This window comes from Cajanus cajan, chromosome 11, assembly GCF_000230855.2.
Source record: "Cajanus cajan strain Asha chromosome 11, NIPB_CcT2T_4, whole genome shotgun sequence".
Lineage (NCBI taxonomy): Eukaryota > Viridiplantae > Streptophyta > Magnoliopsida > Fabales > Fabaceae > Cajanus > Cajanus cajan.
Window position 1 is genome coordinate 26,458,353 of NC_138527.1, and position 20,066 is coordinate 26,478,418.

The following is a 20,066-nucleotide window of genomic DNA, read 5'->3' on the forward strand; positions in this document are numbered from 1 at the left end:
CAAACTTACCATAGTAAAGTGATCTCTGGGCACAAGCTTGGAATCACAACCTCAACAAGGTTAGAAGCTCATAACTAGCGACATGCATGCAAACCAACAAGTATTTGGAACCTAAAACCAAAGTCCATGAATCAATAGAATAAAGGCTGGTAGAAATGTTTTACAAGCATTACCACCAAAATTAAATGTTTCTTCTCCGGCGAACATTCACGCTCACATTCTCCGCCCAATCCCTCCGCCGCTGCCACCACCACCGCCACCCCGTTTCTCCGGTGAACCCCGACCACCTCCTCCGCGTCTGCACCATCCTGTACCAGCAGCAGAACTCGCCCGAGTCACGCCTCGCCTCCAAACTCGCCTCGTGCGAGTTCCAACTCACCCACGAGTTCTTCCTTCAAGTCTGCAACAAGTTCCCCTATTCATGGCGACCCGTTTACCGCTTCTTCCTCTACACGCGCTCCCTCCCTCACTTCAACCACACCCCTATCTCCTTCAACAAAACGCTCCACGTTATAGGCCAATCCCGCAACATCGACCTCTTCTGGGACCTTCTCAACGACATGGCGCGTCGTCGTTTCGTCAATCCAAAGACCTTCCTCATCGCGTTGAGGACTCTTGGGGGCGCCAGGGAGCTTAAAAAGTGTGTGGAGTTTTTCCACTTGATGAATTCCAATGGGTGTGAGTACAATTTAGGGACTTTGAACATGGTGGTTGAGGCAATGTGTAAGTCCAAGCTTGTTGATGAGGCAAAGTTTGTTGCTTTCAAGCTGAGGGAGTGTGTTAGGCTTGATGGGGTCACTTATAAGCACTTGGTGAAGGGTTTTTGTGAAAAGGGTGATTTGGTTGAGGCTTCCAAGATTTGGAACTTGATGGAGGATGAGGGGTTTCAGCCTCATGTTGAGGCTGTTGAGGCAATGATGGAGACTTTCTTCAAGGTAAATCAGTATGGCGAGGCTTTGAGGCTCTTTGAGACTATGAGGTTCAAGAGGATGGATGAGCTTGGGGGTTCCACTTATGGGTTGGTGATTAGGTGGTTGTGCAAGAAGGGGATGATGTCCCACGCTCGTGAGGTGTTTGATGAAATGCGCGAGAGGGGTGTTCGAGTTGAGAATTCGATTTTGGGGGATGTTGTGTATGGACTTTTGGTGAGGCGGAGAGTTAGAGAGGCTTACGGGGTTGTTGAGGGGATTGCTGTGCCGGATTTGAGCGTGTATCATGGGTTGATGAAGGGGCTTCTGAGGCTGAGAAGGGCGGGTGAGGCGACTCAGGTGTTTAGGGAGATGATTAGGAGAGGTTGTGAACCGACTATGCACACCTATGTGATGCTGCTGCAAGGGCATTTGGGAAGGAGGGGGAGGAAGGGGCCTGATCCGCTTGTTAATTTTGACACTATTTTTGTTGGGGGTATGGTGAAGGCAGGGAGGTCGAGGGAAGCTAATAAGTATGTGGAGAGGGTGATGAACAGGGGAATGGAGGTGCCGAGGTTTGATTACAATAAGTTTTTGCACTACTTTTCAAATGAGGAAGGTGTGCATATGTTTGAGGAGGTGGGGAAGAAGTTGAGAGAGGTGGGGTTGGTTGATTTGGCAGACATACTTGAGAGATATGGGCAGAAGATGGCTACTAGAGATAGAAGAAGGAATAGAACTCCAATAACTCAAGATACTCAGGCTGTGTAAATCTATAGACTGTGTAAGTTTACGTCAAAAACCAGAGTTTATTGGAAATGAAGCAGGAGATTGATGAAATCTCCCAACATTTTTAAACCTGGCAACAGTGGAGAAGTCTGGCCATGCAAGGACACATGATTCATGTGCCATTTATTGTTTCTGAGGATCATTTGCATACTTTCTTTGTTGTTGTTATTCTTTTATTTTGTTTATGAGACATCTACCGTGTTTCCGAGATAAATACATTTGCATATAGTTGTATTATTCCGTATCAAACAAAATGAAGGTGTTTTAGTTATTGTCTCCAGCAAAATTGTCATTTTTGTGTCTAAGAAATAGTTCTTGGAAACTGAGGTCGGATATGGTATAGCACTTGTCTCTTATCTTTTTAACTTTTGTGGCCCTTTTACTTATATGCTAAAAATTTGGGCTTCCAGCTTCATGAGCATCGTGGCTCATCTTCATTTCCTGAAGCATATTTTCAGATAGCATTTGCTGTAATTGTTTATTACATTAACTGGATATTGGATTATTGGTTCTTATTGATAACATGTTACTGCCAGAATTTCAAAGATTGATGAAAAAGGGAAAAAAATAGAGGGAACATTAGAAAATATATTGCATGAATGAGACTCTAAGTAATTGTTATGTATAACACTGTCCTTATACCCCTATTTATATTAATAATTTAGTCAGGTATTAGCGTAGCACAGCTAGTACATGCATTTAGAGGAATCAGGTTCAGAAGAGCTAATAATTTTTGCTGTTTGTTTCAGGACATTATAAATCTTAACAAGGTTGATTTGGTATCTGCAGAGAGATCTGGAGCTCTGGAGGAACTTCAGGAGGAAATACATAGCATTAACTCTCTTGCAGAAATAATTCATTCTGTCCGATGTCAAGTTGACTTGTCTAAGATATTGAACCGCCAAGCTTATGATACTGCAGTAAATTATACCTTTGTTGTCTCTCTTTTCAGCGTGCCACACATTTAGATCCATTGTTAGAAGAAAGTCGTTCTTTGTCTACCAAAAAGGTTCATGATAGCGGCATGAGAACCATATGCATTTGTGAGACAAAGACGATTGATATTATTAATAAGGTATATATACATACATATATGCGTGAGACATGTCAAATGAGAAGATTTTTTGTTGTGTGTGTGAGTGAGAGGAACAAATATTGACCATTAAACCTTATCATGAGTGATTAAGTTTAAATTATAAAAATCATGTATTTTTTGCGATTATCATGTTACAAACTATTAATCTCAATCGTCCATGTATTGATGGTGAAGATTTGATGCACTAGATAGATCCTCGCACATATATAGTTTTCCTTTTTTCTATAGCTTCTAGTTGAGTATCATCATATTTATTCTAAAATTAGTAGTTGCGTTATGTTCTTGTTTGTAATAGCATAAATTTAGAAAATAACCGTTTATTTTACAAAGTTATCTCAAAAAGCTAGTAAAGTTAAGAGATTATTTCTTCAAAGTGGAAAACTGATCAAAACAATGTTTCCCTCTTTATTTGTCAACTAGCCCCATCGAATTCTTCCAGGCATAAATTATGCAGCTGGTGTAGTCATTTTTGCTTCACTTAATCTTTAGTCCGTGTTCGTTTCTGTAATGCAACTGTGAAAATTGTCTTTTGTTGAATTCACTTTTTTTCAAGTCAGTGTTTTGGATAAACCTTTATGTGTCTAGTATTTATATTTTTGTATATTGTTTACAATCGTGACAGACTCGAACGTGGCTAGAGGAGATTCTCTGGGAGAAGAAATGTGATATGGATGTTTACCGATGCAAAGGAGTGTTAAGTGTTCAAAATTCTGATCAACTGCATACATTGCAGGTAAATTATACTTGACACCGTTAGGATTTTTCCACTGGTTTTCTTGTGCTGCTACAATGTGTAAGATTTGGGCATTTAAAATTTTGTTTATATTTTATAACTAAGTGTACCATTTCATTCTCAATTACTGTTTGATACAATATTTAGTATATAAAACACCACTTCCATGTTTTAAACTGACAATTAAACTTTGACACATCACCAACTACCAATCTAGGATGCCATCTACCTCAATCCCTTATTTGTAGATTCTGCAAAAGTTAACTCACTTATTGTTCTGGTCTGGTACCAACTACTAATGCAGGTTGATTTTAATTTGTCATAGTATTAAGGAAAGTTTCACATCCAAAACTAAATTGCTAACTCCTGGATTTACATATTTGAGTTTGAAAGAGAAAAAAAAAGCATCATTGTGAGAGAAAAATAAGGTGAATTTAATATATATTTTGCAGTTGTCTAGATTCTGAAACACCAGATCCTAACCTGATAAGAGGGTTTGTATTGTTCATAACTGCCTTTGAAGATTTGATAATTAATTTATTTAATATCATCATAGACTTGTATCTGATATTTTGATTATGAGATGGTTATGCAGAATTTGGCATGGTAATGGAGTTACTTTGTCTAATTGGTTCTATTTGTTTGTTTATTTATTTATGATGTATTATTGTGAAATAATTTATTAATGAAAATGTTGCAGGCAGTGAGAGAAGTATATGAGATTGTTCCAGCTCGGATGTTGTGAAAAGGAAGAGAAGCGCATAAATAAGATAGTCTTTTTGGTAAGTTGATGAACTTTTAATTCGAGGAGTGAGAAAAGGCCTTCTTCGACTTGTTAACATATTCATTTGTTTTGTGATTGACAGGTCATAATCTGAAAGAAGATATCTAATAAACTCCTTTAGAGATCGTGCAACCTGCCAAGCTGTATTTGCTCCCTTTCTGTAGGTAATAGTTCAATAATCAATTGTTTGCTAATGATTTTTAGTTTCAACTAAATTAGTGTTTTTGGATCTTAGGACTGTTTTAAATCGTAGACCAGGTTCTAAAGTGTCATCTTGCTCTCTATTCATAAAGAGTTTTAGTTAACTAATATTCATCCAGACTTGTAGGAGAAATTCACAATAACTAATAGACCTTAAGAAAATGCTTCTCTTTATTTTCTTTTTTAAATTACGATGCATCTTTAACCTCAACTCACATTTTTAGCTCAGTCTTGATTGATGCAATGCAGCTTTGGCTTAGCTTCAATTGGAGCATCTTTGACTCGGCCTCAGTTGGAATATCTTTAGGTTTGTATTGGCCAGTCTATCTTTAACTAGTGTGTTACGAAGAATTTTTTAGAATAATAAATTTGGACTTGTATCCTTGCTGAGTCAGCAAGTTAGTTAGTTGTTAGAATTGTTGGAGTTTAAATAGCTGTCAGGACAGAGGGATTAGGCATGTATTCTTGTAATCCTTCTATATCAAATTCATTCAATAACAGTACACTCTTCGGATTCCTTTCTCATATAGGTATCCCTATTCACTCTTGTTCTTCGAATTGTTACAATTCCTAGTTCTAAGAATTTTTCTAACAATTGGTATCAGTCTGTACGGTTCATTCGGAGTGTTGATCATGGCTGGCGCAACCCGTGGGGCGATGGACGCTCAAGCGTTGAAAGACATGGAGGAGCGAGTCTCAGCGCGATTGGAGGCTCGATTGGTTGAAGTTGCAGGTTCCATTCAACGAACCCTGGCAGATTCTTTAAAGGAAACTATGCAAGATTTGTTAACGCAGAATCATAGTCCGGGCTCGGGGTCTCACATTTCTCACGGTCCCTCTTCTTCTTATTCTTGTGGTACACGACTAGCCCGCATAGATTTTCCTCGTTTTAATGGCGACAATGTGAGTCAATGGCTTTATCAATGTGATAATTTCTTCCTTATTGACAATACCCCCGATGTTGTGCGGGTTAAACTTGCGGTGGTTCACATGGAGGGCCGTGCGTTGCAATGGCACACGACCATGGATAAAACTACCAATTGTTCTAATCTTCCTTGGGTTGCATACAAGAAATTGGTTCTTGAACGGTTTGGAGAAGTTTGTGACGATCCTATGGCTGAATTGATGCGTTTGAGGCAGAAGAAATCCGTGGTTGAATTTTACGAGGAGTTTGATGCCATTATTACTCGTCTGAATTTGTCTGAGGATTATATGTTGAGTTGTTTCTTAGGCGGATTGAAACATGATATACAAATGGTGGTGCGGATGTTTCAACCGACCACGGTGAGTAAGGCCTTTAAATTGGCAAGATTGTATGAAGCTGCTAATGTTCCACAAGCATTGAATTTTGTTAGTTCGCGGTCACAGAAAGGGGTGCTTGGTTCTAGACCAGTAATTGCAGATAAATTTGGTTCCTTGAATTTGGGGAGTGATAAGAGTAAGGATAAGGTGAGACCTGGCAAAAGCTTAACACCGGCTTACATGAATGAGCGGAGGGCCAAGGGTCTTTGTTATTTTTGTGATGAACCATATTCTCCTGAACACAGTTTAACACATAAGAGGTTGCAGGTGCATGTCATGGAGGTTCTGGATGAGGAGGAGGTTAGTGAAGATGTGAGTGAAGAGGTAACAACGGTGGAGGAACCTCAAATTTCAGTCAACGCATTAACGGGCATTGCCAATTTCAGAACAATGAGGGTCAATGGGTATCATAAAAAATCTCCTCTGCATATTTTGATTGATAGTGGCAGCACGCATAATTTTCTGGATATACAGGTGGCTAAGAAGTTTGGATGTAAGATTGAGAACATGGATCCTGTGAATGTAACAGTAGCAGATGGTAACAAATTGAGAATTTCTTCTATTGTGAGAAACTTCACTTGGACAATTCAGAGAACTACATTTACTTCAGATATGTTATTGATTCCATTAGGCTGTTGTGACCTTGTATTAGGTGTGGAATGGCTGATCAAACTGGGTAACATCACTTGGAATTTTGATAAGTTGACTATGGAATTTAAAGTTCAGGGCAAGAAGCATGTATTAAGAGGGGCTACATCTAGCGGTATTAAGACAGTAAAAAGGCAGCAGATTGGTAAAACTTTGGAGGAAGGAGTATATTTTTCAATGATGCAGTTATGTACAGAGGATGGAGGATTGCTGCAATCTCTAACAACTCATGCAGATCAACCTGGGTTACCAGCAATAATAGTTCAGATTTTGGAGGAATTCTCAGATATTTTTGAGGAACCTGAGCAGCTGCCCCCTTTTAGACATGAACATGATCATAAAATACCACTTGTACAAGGAGCTAATCCAGTTAATAAGAGACCTTATAGATATGCCAAGCACCAAAAGGATGTGATTGACAAGTTAGTACAAGAATACTTAAAGTCGGGAGTGATACAAAATAGTAGTAGTCCCTATGCGAGTCCGGTAGTGTTGGTGGGAAAGAAAGATGGATCATGGAGACTCTGTATTGACTATAGGGATCTAAACAGAAATACGGTGAAAAACAAGTTTCCAATACCATTGGTGGAAGATTTAATGGATGAGTTGCAAGGATCTTCAATTTTTTCCAAGATAGATTTAAGAGCCGGGTATAATCAAGTCAGAATGGATCCGAAGGATGTTCATAAAACAGCTTTCAGAACTCATGGAGGACATTATGAGTATGTTGTCATGCCTTTTGGCCTGACTAATGCACCTGCTACATTTCAAGGTCTTATGAATACAATATTTCAGCAGTTTCTCAGGAAGTTTCTTTTAGTATTTTTTGATGATATACTTGTTTACAGTGGCAGCTTGGATGACCATGTTATTCATCTAAGACAGGTTTTTATTACTCTGAGGAATAATTCTTTGTTTGCTAGGAAGTCTAAATGTTTCTTTGCTGTCAATAAAGTAGAATATTTGGGGCATTTCATTAGTGAGAAAGGTGTGTCCACAGACCCTAGCAAGGTGGAAGCTATGAGGAATTGGCCACTACCACTAACTATCAAACAACTACGAGGTTTTTTGGGGTTAGCTGGTTATTATAGAAGATTTGTGAAGGGTTTTGGTGTTGTGGCGAAACCCTTAAGTGATATGTTAAAGAAAGATAATTTTGTTTGGACTCAAGAGGCCAAGGTGGCATTTCAGCAGCTTAAAGATTTATTAAGTAATACACCTGTTTTGGCTTTACCCGACTGGAATAAGGTTTTCATTGTGGAGGTAGATGCTTCTGGTTTCGGTATTGGAGCAGTACTTATGCAGGATCATCATCCCATCGCTTACATCAGTAGAGTATTAAACCAACAGCAGCAATCTTTATCTACTTATGAAAAGGAACTACTGGCTGTAGTATTTGCGGTACAAAGGTGGAGACATTATCTTCTCAACAGACATTTTGTTGTTAAAACTGATCATTACAGTTTAAAATACTTATTGGATCAAAGATTGACCACTGTTTTCCAGCAGAAGTGGTTAGTTAAGCTAATGGAATTTGATTTCTCCATTGAATACAAACATGGTCATGAAAATGTTGCAGCTGATGCTTTATCCAGAATCGAGCATGAGGAGGATTATGTGGAATGCAAAAATCTGACTACTCATCAATTACAATCTGATTTGGTGGACAGGATTAAGAATTCATGGGTGATTGATGTTAATATCCAAAAATTAATTAGTGAATTGCAAATTAATGCTGCCTCCCACAAACATCATACTTGGCATTCAGGAGAATTGAGGAGAAAGGGTAAATTAGTAGTGGGAAAGGATGCGAAGCTCAGAAACGATCTTTTAAATTGGCTACATTGTTCTGCTATTGGAGGTCATTCTGGTATTGGTGCTACTATGCAAAGAGTCAAGTCAGTGGTGTATTGGAAGGGTATGTCATCAGATGTTAAGACTTTTGTATCTAAGTGTACCACTTGTCAAAAATGCAAGAGTGTGACTATTGCATCGCCTGGACTGCTGCAACCCCTTCCAATTCCTGAACAAATTTGGCAGCACATTAATATGGACTTTATTGAAGGTTTACCGAGTTCTTATGGAAAACAAGTGATATTTGTAGTGGTTGACAGATTGAGCAAATCTGCTCATTTTATGGCATTATCACATCCTTATACAGCCAGTGATGTAGCCCAAACTTTCATGGATCATGTCTTTAAGTTGCATGGTTGCCCAAGCTCAATAACTAGTGATAGAGATCCAGTATTTGTTAGCAGTTTCTGGCAGGAATTTATGGCATTTCAAGGCATTCAGGTTCAGCTTTCTTCAAGCTACCATCCTCAAACGGACGGTCAAAGCGAGATAGTGAACAAGTGTTTGGAAACTTATCTAAGGTGCATGTGTGCAGATACTCCCCATCAGTGGAGTAAATGGCTGCCTTTAGCTGAATGGTGGTACAATACCACTTACCACACAGCCATTAAAGCTACTCCATATGAAATCATGTATGGTCAACCACCTCCAGCTTATCTTCCTTACTTACCAGGTGAATCCAAGATTGAGTTGGTTGATAGGAGTTTATCAAAAAGGGAAGAGATGCTTAAATTGCTCAAATTTCACTTGAAAAGAGCTCAGGAGAGAATGAAGCAACTTGCTGACCAACATAGGAGGGATAAGCAATATCAGATAGGGGATTTGGTCTATGTGAAACTGCATCCATATAGACAAGTGTCAGTGGCTTATAGGAGCAACGCTAAATTAAGTCCTAAATTTTTTGGCCCTTATAGGGTACTGGATCGAATTGGAGAAGTGGCTTATAAATTAGAATTACCTCCACAGTCAAAAGTGCACAATGTATTTCATGTTTCTCAGCTTAAGAAACATATTGGTAATACAACAGCATCATCAAATTTACCATTCCAAGCTGAAGATGCATTTTATGAAAAGGAACCTGAATTGATATTGGACAGGATGACAGTAAAAAGGAAGGGAGTAGCTGTAACCAAAGTACTAGTTAAATGGAAGCATAAACTACCAGAAGACTCTACGTGGGAATTTTACTATGATCTTAAAAAAAAGTATCCATCGTTTCATCCTTGAGGTCAAGGATGTTTCCAAGAGGAAGGCATTGTTACGAAGAATTTTTTAGAATAATAAATTTGGACTTGTATCCTTGCTGAGTCAGCAAGTTAGTTAGTTGTTAGAATTGTTGGAGTTTAAATAGCTGTCAGGACAGAGGGATTAGGCATGTATTCTTGTAATCCTTCTATATCAAATTCATTCAATAACAGTACACTCTTCGGATTCCTTTCTCATATAGGTATCCCTATTCACTCTTGTTCTTCGAATTGTTACAATTCCTAGTTCTAAGAATTTTTCTAACATAGTGCATCTTTGGTTATCTTGGGCTAGGTCTCAATCTTTAACTCAACTTTGAAACATCTTCAACTCAGTTTCGGCTGATGCTTCTTTGACTAAAGCTCAGGTTAAATTTTTTAAAATTCCTTTTTTGTTTAAATTTAAAAAATTGGTTTCAGGCTTTAATGAATTATATATTCGAACTAGTTTTTGCCTTTTTGGATATATAATTGATTTTGTAAAAGTCAAAATCGGTTTTAGAAAACTGAAACCAATTGTGAAAAAAAGTTATGGTTGTAAAATCCAACTACTATACGATCATTATATAGTTACGGTTATGACTTATGACTTATGAGCACTCCTATAAATAATCGACTATCATGGAGACCAAGGGTGAACCAGAAAAAAATATTTGGGAGGTGGGGGGGGGAGATTTATCACATGATAAAACAGTGACTATAAAATATTAAATTAATAAAAAAAAACAAAATATCATTTATCTCATGTAAATAAATATAACTACTTTTAATGCTCATAAAATACATTAATAGAATCTTACTAGATATCAAAATTATGACGTTCTTCTATTCTTGATTTGATAAAGACATAAAACTATGATTTATAAATTGTCTTTCAACCAAATAAATATAAATTAAACATGGGTGTGAATTATCATATAAATACATATTTCATATTTGTATGATAATTAAGTCCAAAATAGTCGATAAATTAATCAAGAATTTTGAGATTAGTTTCGAGAGTTTCACGTCTTTGTGACACATTATAACTTAACAACAATATTCCACAATTTTACCGAATAACAAGAAAATCAAAGCCTAAAAATGTAGTATGGATGTCATTGGAAAGAAGTTCAAGCTGCTAGGAGATGGAAACTAACCTTTAGAATAGAAACCTAAATAAGAATTTAGAAAAGTTCATTAGGCCAGATTTGGATAATCGTTTCAAAAATATCTATCTTGGATTGGACATTTTGGAAGCATGTGAAAATTATCAAGTATTCCACTTGAGAGTTTATGTATGAGAATCCATGGGCCACCCTTTAAATTCTGTATGAACACTTATGAGCTTGTATATTTAAGAGTGAATATTTAAATCACTTTGTTTTCATGCTTTAATATGCATTGCCTCAGTTCTAGTATGTCGTTTTTTCACTTATAAACTCATCTAATTTTTCTTTAAAATTTACAGGTGATAACCAAGCTGCTTCACAAGTCCCTAAAGCACCTTGAAGACCCTCCAATTGCTGTTGTTAGATATTGAATTTTGTGTATTTATGTTAGGCGTGAGCATAAATTCCGGCTCCGACCGAATCCGAACTGTCCGCATCTAAGTTTCTTTATGCGGCCGGTTTTTTGCGGTTTTTCGGTTTTTCGGGTTGGTTAGAGTCGGGTTATTATGGGTTTTGTTGGTCGGGTTCGGATTAAAAATTTGAAACCGTGGATATCCATACCCGACCGACCCAAAACACTTAAAAGGTGTATATTTATTCTTTTAGCATCGCGAGCGAGAGAGAGGAAAACTAAACCCTAGCCGCTGCTCACGAAAGACGAAACCTTCTCTTGTGCTCAGAAAACCTAGCCGCCGCCGCTCACACAAACTACAAATCCTAACGCCGCGAGAGTAGTCATGTGAACCCTAGCACGGTTCATTCATCTCCTTCTGCCACTGGATACTCCTCTCTGTCTACTGCCAATCTGCTTGTCTCCTTCTAACATCGCGAAGAACAGGTTTGTTCGTTTTCTTCCTCTCCTGTATCATTATTAAATCTTCAATAGTTCATACAGTATTTTTGTTTGCACTGATATTTTCTTTTGTAACTGACCAATCTGAAGGCGCCGTCGTAGTTCTATTATATTCTTGTGTGTTTGTATATCTGATTTTGTAACTGACCTACATCTAATGTTCATTATTTCAAGCTTCTTCATCATAATGGCAAAGTTTGTTTACACTTTTGAACCTTTCTACGCAATTTTCTGTCCCCTCGGTACTTTTGGTTAGTAAAGTTGCCCCTGTTTTGACATATTTATTCAAACATCAAACTAGTACCTTTGCAACATATGACTCTACATGTATGCACCTAAAAAGGAAGCAAAAAAATATTGCAATTTAATGTTTGCTCATGATATGAAGCTAATTATGACTAGTTTTTTGGAATTCTATATTTCATATGAGAGTTTGCTAGTTTCTTCACTTGCAAAGGAATTAATTATGGTATGGTTACCAGTTAAACAATCCTAAAATCTGAATCTGAGTTTCCTGCTCCTATTATTATTTGATGTTTCTTGAGATTACTAATCAACAATAGAAACAGTTTCATTCATTATTTCTGTTAAGCATAGGCAAAATAAAAGCATTTTTACAATTTCTGATGCATTACTCAACACTCACAAGGCACAAAAGAAAGAAAAACATAAAAAGAAGATAAAAATCTTAAATTTAAAAGATTCAGGTACTTACTGTTTATCATGTTATGATTTTTTTTAATAATTGATTTGTGTTTTATTTTGAAAATTCTTATGTTAACTATTTGTGTTAAACTTATTTATTTATAAACACGTGTTTCACTTATTTAGTTAAATTAAAAATTTTGTAATTGTTTACATTAGTTTATATCTATTTTATGTATTTTTTTTTGTTTTTGCTAATACTGTATGACATTTTAAATCATGAATTCAAGTTTATAACTCTAAAATAACAAATTAAAAGTTGTTAAAATACCATAAACACTTAAAAATTACCTATGACTTCATTATACAGTAATGGAGCAGTCTAGTCAATTCGAAGAGGTTGCAAATCCCACCATGACTGAACCAGCAGCATCAAGAGGTGATGGTGGTGGTGCACAACCTATTGGACAACCAACAGTTATAGCTGAAGCTGTAGAAACTAATCCTACTGCTACCCTCCCAATTAATACAAGAAAGAGGAAATTAAATGCAAGTGGGTCTCAAAAAACCTCTATAGTTTGGGAACATTTCAAAACAATATCTGAAAATGAATCTAAGGAGAAAATGGCTGAATGTAATCATTGTGGTAAACGATATAGGTGTGATCCAAAGATACATGGCACATCAAGTTTACTTAACCACATAGGAAAATGTCCTAAATATCCAAATGCTATTATTAATGACCCCAACCAAACATCCCTTACCTTGAAGAGAGATGTGAGCGGTTTGACAGTTGTAAGCCAAAGATACAATGTTGAAGCTTGTAGGAGGGCATTAATTGTCTTTATTATTTTAGATGAACAACCTTTTAGGGTGGTTGAGGGTGAGGGTTTTAAGCACTTTTGTAGACAGTTACAACCACAATTTATTGTACCATCAAGACATACAATAGCAAGGCTTTGTTTTCAATTTTATATGGATGAAAAGCATAAGCTAAAGGCTTTCTTTAAGTCAAATTGTGCTAGGGTAGCTCTCACTACTGACTGTTGGACGTCTATTCAAAATTTAAACTATTTGGCACTCACAACACATTTTATAGATAATGATTGGAAATATCAGAAAAGAATCATTAGTTTCTCAATAGTTCCTAACCACAAAGGGGAGACCATAGGAAAGAAAGTTGAGGAGGTATTAAAGGAATGGGGTTTGAGAAATGTGTCTACAATTACAGTTGACAATGCTTCAGCCAATGATGTGGCTGTAACATATTTGAAAAAAAGATTCAAGAATATGGGAGGATTAGTAATGGATGGTCAATTTTTTCATATGAGGTGTTGTGCCCATATACTAAATCTAGTAGTGAATGATGGTTTAAAAGATGTGCACAATTCAATTGCAAATATTCGGACAGCTGTTAGATTTGTAAGGTCTTCACCCCAAAGATTGGCTAAGTTCAAAGAGTGTGTTGAATTTTCAAAAATTGAATGTAAAAAATTGTTATGTCTTGATGTTCCCACAAGATGGAATTCCACATATATGATGTTAGATGCTGCTGAAAAATTTCAAGTTGCCTTTGAAAAGCTTGAGTTTGAAGACTCAAGTTATCTAGAGGTTTTTGGGATAGCTGGTCCCCCAACTACAATTGATTGGGAGAATGTTCGAGCATTTTTAAAATTTTTGAAAATTTTCTATGAGGCCACTAAGGTTTTCTCTACATCATCACATGTCAGCTTACATGTTGCATTTCATCAACTGTCATCCATTTATTTTGAACTTAAGCAATCAGCTATGAATCTGAACACTATTTTGGCCATGATGGGTTTTAATATGAAGCAAAAGTATGACAAATATTGGGGTGATATAAATAACATCAATCAACTGCTGTATTTTGGAGTTATTTTTGACCCTCGTTACAAATTTGAATTTGTGGATTGGTCATTTAAAGAAATGTATTCAGATGATGCAAATTTTGCTGAAAATTTGTCCACTTCTTTGAAAGAAAATTTGTTCCACATGTATAATTGGTACAAGACAGATTATGAGAAACAAAATGAATCTGCACAATCCTCTCAAGATTCAGCATTTTCTGTTTCTCATAGTGAAACTTCTGTCTTTGTTGAAAATCCATCATATTTGGCTAGGAAAGATGCTTTTAAGAAGCACTTGAGGGAAAAAAATTCTATTGATAGAAAAAATGAACTTGAAAGGTATTTAAATGAAACTTGTATAGATGCTGATGACACATTTGACATTCTTGTTTGGTGGAAACAAAATTCTTCAAGGTTTCCTATACTATCAAAAATGGTTAGAGATGTTTTAGCCACCCCAGTTTCTACAGTTGCTTCGGAAAGTGCATTTAGTACAGGGGGTAGAGTTTTAGATGCTTTTAGAAGCTCTTTAAACCCACAAATGGCAGAGGCACTAATTTGTGCTCAAAATTGGGTGAGGTCAACTACAACCCAGTTCAAAGATCTTAATATCAATGAAGAGTTTGAAATTTCAGAAAAGATTGTTACAGGTATCATAATATTCTTTTGCTATGAAAATTATTTAATATTTGTGTTGTACATGAGTTAACTATCTTATTTTTAAATCTATTGTAGAGTTTCAGGTAATTTTGGGAAGTGTTAATGAAGTTCAAGGAGGAGATGGATCGAGTGTCATAGTTGGTCCATCATCTCAATCACAGCCATTGCTGTGATTGGTCATACTTAAGATGTTTGTAATTTAAATGAACTTTTTTTATATTTTATTTAGTAATTTATGCTTTTTATGTTTCTTGCTAATTTTTTTTTTCTTTTTCAGATTGACCTTTTTGCTATTTTGAAGCCATTTGTTATAGACATGGCTATTGTTGTTCCTTTTGGAGAATTTGTCATAAATGATCCCTATGACACTTATTTTGCTATCAATGTTAATGTTTATTTGCAACTTGGGTCTTTTTTAGGTAACTTTTTAAATAGTTTTTTCAATTGTGTTTTTAAAAATAGCAACAAAATTTTATAAATATGATTTTGCTGATGTGTACATAAATGTCTATTTTTTTCAGGTATTTTGCTATTACACCTAGTGCTCCTGGTCTTGCCCAACAGTTTTTGTTTTCCACCTAAAAAGTTACAAGGTTATTGATCAGAAATGAAGAGAAATGAGGAATTTCACTTCTAGGATCACATGCTATGTTTTCCACCTGCCACTAAAAACTAGCCATGCCTGGAATTTCTTATGCTGGGGAGCATTGAACCAGCCATGGGAGGAGGTTTTGCTTGCTTCCTGTTACTGTACTCACTTCTGTGCTATATGAGACCATGACTCCTCTTTTTTATCCCTCCCTACCATTATTGTTATAACATAATACTTAAGGCTAGAAGGTCAACATTCTTTCTTCTCTTTGTATTTTGTTTACGCTTCTGGATTTTAAACATAGGATGAATATAATATAATAGGTTATATAATGTAAAAGTGAAGGAAAATCTTGAACCTTGCTATTTGTCGGAAAGATCGTGATGGTTTTTTGTTTTAACTTGGATGAATTATTTTTGATGTTTGGATTTTGTCAGTTACACTGCTGGATTAATTTTTTTATGTGACACAGTTCTTTCTTAAATTAGCAAACATCATAATTGTCAAGCTGTACTGAAGTTACTATCTTGCCTTATTTCCCATTCTATTGAACCTCTTTTTTAATGGCAAAGAACATTAAATTGATGAAGAACTAACTTTATTTTGGCAGGTTTTCCATTTCATTTATACATATGCCATGATTGTTGATATTTGTCCCTTCACTCTTGATGAGTTTGTTCAAGCATTTCATGATAAGGTAATTTGTCATCTTTGACTCATGCTTATATCTTGGATTCATTTCTGTTTTTCTGTTTAATTTTAATCTTATCAGAGTCGTGTCAAATTGTAAGTAGCATCCAACATGTCTCTCACTTTACTGCATGTGTTTTCCAGGACTCAATGTTACTTGGCAAGATTCATGTTGCCCTTCTCACACTTCTTCTATCTGACATTGAAGTGGAGCTTACTGATGAGTTTTCACCTCATTTAAATAAATCATGTAACTTTCTTGCATTGCTTCACTCGGTGAGTTACTGAGTTTCCTTACCCCCTGTTTCGAGGTTGTGAATTATTACATACTGCTTGTTTTCTATATTTAATATAGGAATGACTAGCGATTTAACATTTATCTATTTTAGCTAAAGTACTAATTCTGTGTTAATTTTAATAATGATTTGGCAGGTCGAAAATCAAGAATATTCCCTGGACTTCTGGAGAAGATCTCTAAATTCTCTTACTTGGATTGAAATACTCCGTCAGGTGCTGGTTGCTTCTGGATTTGGTTTTGGTTCAAAACAAGGTTCCTTACGTAGAGAGGTCCTTAGCAAGGTATTTCAAAGTCCAAACATGCCTATTCTAGATCTGGCAATCTGACTTTCACTGGCAAACTGTGAGTCTAACTTTGTACTGTGTAATAATGCTTTTGTTATTTTTCTTATTGCCTGATTTATTCATTTAATTAGGTACCTTCATGGAAACATGCTCACTGGTCCAATACCTCCTGAACTTGGCAATATGTCAAAACTGAGCTACCTATGAGTTGACCCACATGACCCGTATCACCATTTTCCTGTGTTTTCTGTATGTATTCACCGAGTATAACTTTTCACACAATTGAATGACAATCTCCTAGTGGGTAAAATTCCAAATGAATTTGGGAAGCTTGAACATCTTTTTGAACTGTGAGTGTTAGTGCATGTTTGGTTCCGCATTCATGATCCACGTTTTAGCAAGAATCAAATCAAAATTGATGCTAAAGCAACTAATTGTTGCTTCCACTGATGTGAATCCAAACATGCATTTTTTGGATTTGGCTATTGTTTGATGCATGTTTGTTTGTTTGTTGTTGTTGTTATGTGGGCAGAGTGACAGTCATAATTTGAAGTACATGGGCATTGATGCCCTTGGTCGGTTGATAAAGTTGAGTCCACATATTGCAGAACAGCACCAATTGGCCGTCATTGACTGCTTAGAGGTGAGGAAGAGAGATATTCATCATAAAGATGAATGTGTTGTAAATTTTGATAAAGTTGAAACCATTTAGCTTTGGTGCACCAATTGGCCGTCATTGACTGCTTAGAGGTGAGGAAGAGAGATATTCATCATAAAGATGAATGTGTTGTAAATTTTGATAAAGTTGAAACCATTTAGCTTTGGTGCACCAATTGGCCGTCATTGACTGCTTAGAGGTGAGGAAGAGAGATATTCATCATAAAGATGAATGTGTTGTAAATTTTGATAAAGTTGAAACCATTTAGCTTTGGTGTAGATCATTCGATGCTTGTTTCACTTCATATTTTCATATTCAGTCTGCAAGTGCAAACCAAATGATGATCAGTGTTGTCGAATCTATGTTGTTTTTGTGCTGGTATTGTAGACCATTCACCTTGGTTGAATTCCATGTTGTAGAAATTCTTTGAGAAGAGGCGACATGCATTATGGCAAGAGAATGAAATAATGTTTGTCAGTGCATAAAGAAACTTAATTAAACCATAAGGCTATTGTGATTCTTGCACCAGTTGTTATAGAGACAGTAACATGTATTACAAAGTCTGGTTTCAGGATTCAGTTTAATTAAAGTTTCTTCTTCGAACAAGTCTAAATCTTTACTTTCATTAATGTAGAGCTGTTGATATTTTTCTAAGTTCAATGCTGGTTTGTGCAATGGTATATCACATACAATCTGTTAAATGGGAGAGTAAAATTTATTTTCCTTGTAAGTTTTACAGATTCATGATTATATGGATGCTTATTGTTTTAATCTGGCTCTAGTGATTTGTCATTCAACAATTTGTCTGGACAGGCTCTAGTGCTTTGCCTGGTTGATGGAAAGGCTAATGTGTACTCACTTTTCATGCCCTTTCAATGATTTTGATTTATAATGTAATTTGTATCACATGATCCATATATCATATAATTTTAAAGTTACTGATTATTTCCTTGCTGCTTTACTTAGAACTAAGTGCAGCATAACTTTTTTCATGATTTAGATTGGGATGGACAAGGACTCTTCCTTATGGATGCTGCCATGCATGAATACAGATCTCATAAGTTCACTTAGCAAAAGGGGAATCTTCAATGTACAAGAATTACTAGACATTCCCAAAGCAACATTGCAAACTGTAACTGCAAATTTTCCATTTGCAAATTTTCCATCTTCAAGATTGTATCAGCTTATTGGATTTATTAGTTTATGAATTTATGGTTTGCTTTATTTTTATCCTCTGTTCCTACTATAGTTTTCGTTGACTCTGTCCATATATTTTTGGAAATCATCACTATTTCTCTTATTAAGGATTTGAATTCAATCTAAACTATTTAATGTTTAATTTGACTTTTAAAACATGAAATGGAAATATTTTTAATGTTAATAGTTGTAGTCAATTTTTTCTCTTCTGTACTTTTAGAACTAGTTGAGTACTCTTGTTTCAATTGACTATTTGAAACTGAAAAAACAAAAACCTGAAAAAAGATTATAACAAAAATAAGGCCCAACTCTACTGGTTTAAATAGTTGAGAAAAAAGAAAAAAAAATGTAGGTCCAGCCCAAATTAGTTAAATAGTTGTTTAGATTTTGAAAAAAATAACAAATAAAAATATTGGGCCCAATATGGCCCAATCCGACTAACCCGATCCAACTAACCCAAGACCCGAAAACCCGAACCCGACAAACCCGAACCCGACAAACCCGAAACACTGTTCATGGTCGAAAATGGGCCTCTTTTTTTTTTTTTTTATCGGTTTAGATTGGAGTTAATATTTTCAACCCGAATTCGTCCGAACCCGACCCGTGCTCAGGCCTAATTTATGTATACAACTCATAGTTTGAAGTCTTTTTTTTTTTTTTTTGCAATTATTATAATTGATTTAAAAAGTTGAACCACCATGGGTTACAGCAAACATATGCTTTATGAGTGAAATATATATTTTGGAATGAATTAAATTGACGAAGGTAAATATGAAAAGTTTGAGAAAACATCAAGCTTGACTGGTCATTGACACCTAAAATGGGTTATGAAATGGATGTTAATAATCGGATGCGTCGTGAAACTCGTAGAGAATTTAAATTAGAAGTGGCCTACCAGCAACTATATTTTAGTATGTGTAAAATTATCGTTGGTGATAAGTGCATCATTACAATAAACCTCTAAAGTATTCCTTAAAATTTTTAAGTATTAATCACTTTAATTGTTGATTTTCCAAATCTTCTTTTATTCTCTAACATCACACAGTTATTTATTTTAATTTTCCCACCTCATCTGTGGTAGCATAAACGGTTAAAATAAATAGCACTATAAGCAAAATTAGTCTTTAATTTAGTGCACTAGAATATGAACGAGTCTGTAAGTAAAATTAGCCTTTAATTTAGTGGGCCGGAATATGAGCGAGTCCATGACAGTGGCAGGACAAAAAGAAAGTTAAAGTGAATATCTTTGTCAAGTTAATAACTAAATAAGAATTTAGAAAAGTTTAGGATTAAAGTGATTGAGGTTCTCCCATCCCAATAGTTAAATAATCTCAGCATATTATACTCAGACCTTTCATGAATTTTACCCTCCAATTTATAGAATGCTGTGAATTTTGACCTACACACTTAAACCACCATAATTAAGATAGTTTTGTAGTGATTCAAGTATGTGGGGACAAAATTTGCAATATTTTGTAAATTTGAGACCAAAATTCTTTTAAGGATAAAATTCATGACTGTAATTTTGGGAGAAAAAAATGTGATTAAATCTAATGATCTATATACCTTATGGTAAATACTTCTAGGAATTGCTCTATATATCCATCCGGC

The 20,066-nt window shown here is 35.7% G+C and overlaps 3 protein-coding genes across 16 annotated transcripts; all 3 read left to right on the top strand.

Moving 5' to 3' along the window:
• Nucleotides 1-8: 8 nt before the first annotated feature.
• On the top strand, nucleotides 9-15,155 carry LOC109800645 (Pentatricopeptide repeat (PPR) superfamily protein). Of its 9 annotated transcripts, none has more exons than XM_083066346.1 (9): nucleotides 2,449-2,772; nucleotides 3,416-3,526; nucleotides 4,227-4,308; nucleotides 4,393-4,474; nucleotides 4,741-4,818; nucleotides 9,855-9,927; nucleotides 11,010-14,726; nucleotides 14,812-14,926; nucleotides 15,014-15,155. In XM_083066346.1, exons 7-8 carry the CDS (start codon nucleotides 12,581-12,583, stop codon nucleotides 14,907-14,909), a joined length of 2,244 nt encoding a protein of 747 aa, XP_082922472.1. In that variant the 5' UTR covers nucleotides 2,449-2,772; nucleotides 3,416-3,526; nucleotides 4,227-4,308; nucleotides 4,393-4,474; nucleotides 4,741-4,818; nucleotides 9,855-9,927; nucleotides 11,010-12,580; the 3' UTR covers nucleotides 14,910-14,926; nucleotides 15,014-15,155. The 9 variants fall into 9 exon arrangements, with proteins under 9 accessions (XP_082922476.1, XP_082922477.1, XP_082922472.1 ...); XM_083066344.1 differs by having other exon boundaries at nucleotides 4,761-4,818; XM_083066347.1 differs by lacking the exon at nucleotides 9,855-9,927.
• Nucleotides 1,951-11,081, top strand: LOC109800321 (transposon Tf2-1 polyprotein). The gene is made up of 7 exons (XM_083067436.1): nucleotides 1,951-1,956; nucleotides 2,108-2,167; nucleotides 2,447-2,617; nucleotides 3,416-3,526; nucleotides 4,122-4,132; nucleotides 5,117-9,449; nucleotides 11,010-11,081. The coding sequence occupies exons 1-7, from the start codon at nucleotides 1,951-1,953 to the stop codon at nucleotides 11,079-11,081; spliced, it is 4,764 nt and encodes a 1,587-aa protein (XP_082923562.1).
• On the top strand, nucleotides 15,020-18,486 carry LOC145953019 (homeobox-DDT domain protein RLT3). 6 transcript variants are annotated; one of them, XR_014430541.1, is made up of 7 exons: nucleotides 15,020-15,155; nucleotides 15,258-15,464; nucleotides 15,939-16,025; nucleotides 16,163-16,294; nucleotides 16,451-16,597; nucleotides 17,133-17,457; nucleotides 18,259-18,486. XR_014430541.1 is itself a non-coding variant. In XM_083066355.1 (7 exons), exons 2-7 carry the CDS (start codon nucleotides 15,354-15,356, stop codon nucleotides 18,463-18,465), a joined length of 795 nt encoding a protein of 264 aa, XP_082922481.1. In that variant the 5' UTR covers nucleotides 15,020-15,155; nucleotides 15,258-15,353; the 3' UTR covers nucleotides 18,466-18,486. The 6 variants fall into 6 exon arrangements, 5 of the variants coding, with proteins under 5 accessions (XP_082922481.1, XP_082922482.1, XP_082922484.1 ...); XM_083066355.1 differs by having other exon boundaries at nucleotides 17,133-17,243; XM_083066356.1 differs by lacking the exon at nucleotides 17,133-17,457.
• Nucleotides 18,487-20,066: the final 1,580 nt, after the last annotated feature.

Bases quoted from the DNA above. Each gene is read 5' to 3' on its own strand.
- LOC109800645 (XM_083066346.1), top strand. From the start codon at position 12,581: ATGGAGCAGTCTAGTCAATTCGAAGAGGTTGCAAATCCCACCATGACT. The intron at 14,727-14,811 runs GTATCATAATAT...AATCTATTGTAG, and splicing joins TTCAGAAAAGATTGTTACAG to AGTTTCAGGTAATTTTGGGA.
- LOC109800321 (XM_083067436.1), top strand. The intron at 2,168-2,446 runs GTAATTGTTTAT...TGTTTGTTTCAG, and splicing joins ATTTTCAGATAGCATTTGCT to GACATTATAAATCTTAACAA. The intron at 9,450-11,009 runs GTACTAGTTAAA...TAAAATTTACAG, and splicing joins AGGGAGTAGCTGTAACCAAA to GTGATAACCAAGCTGCTTCA.
- LOC145953019 (XM_083066355.1), top strand. From the start codon at position 15,354: ATGAGGAATTTCACTTCTAGGATCACATGCTATGTTTTCCACCTGCCA. The intron at 15,465-15,938 runs GTTTTGCTTGCT...TTATTTTGGCAG, and splicing joins TGAACCAGCCATGGGAGGAG to GTTTTCCATTTCATTTATAC. The intron at 17,244-18,258 runs GTGAGGAAGAGA...TTCATGATTTAG, and splicing joins CCGTCATTGACTGCTTAGAG to ATTGGGATGGACAAGGACTC.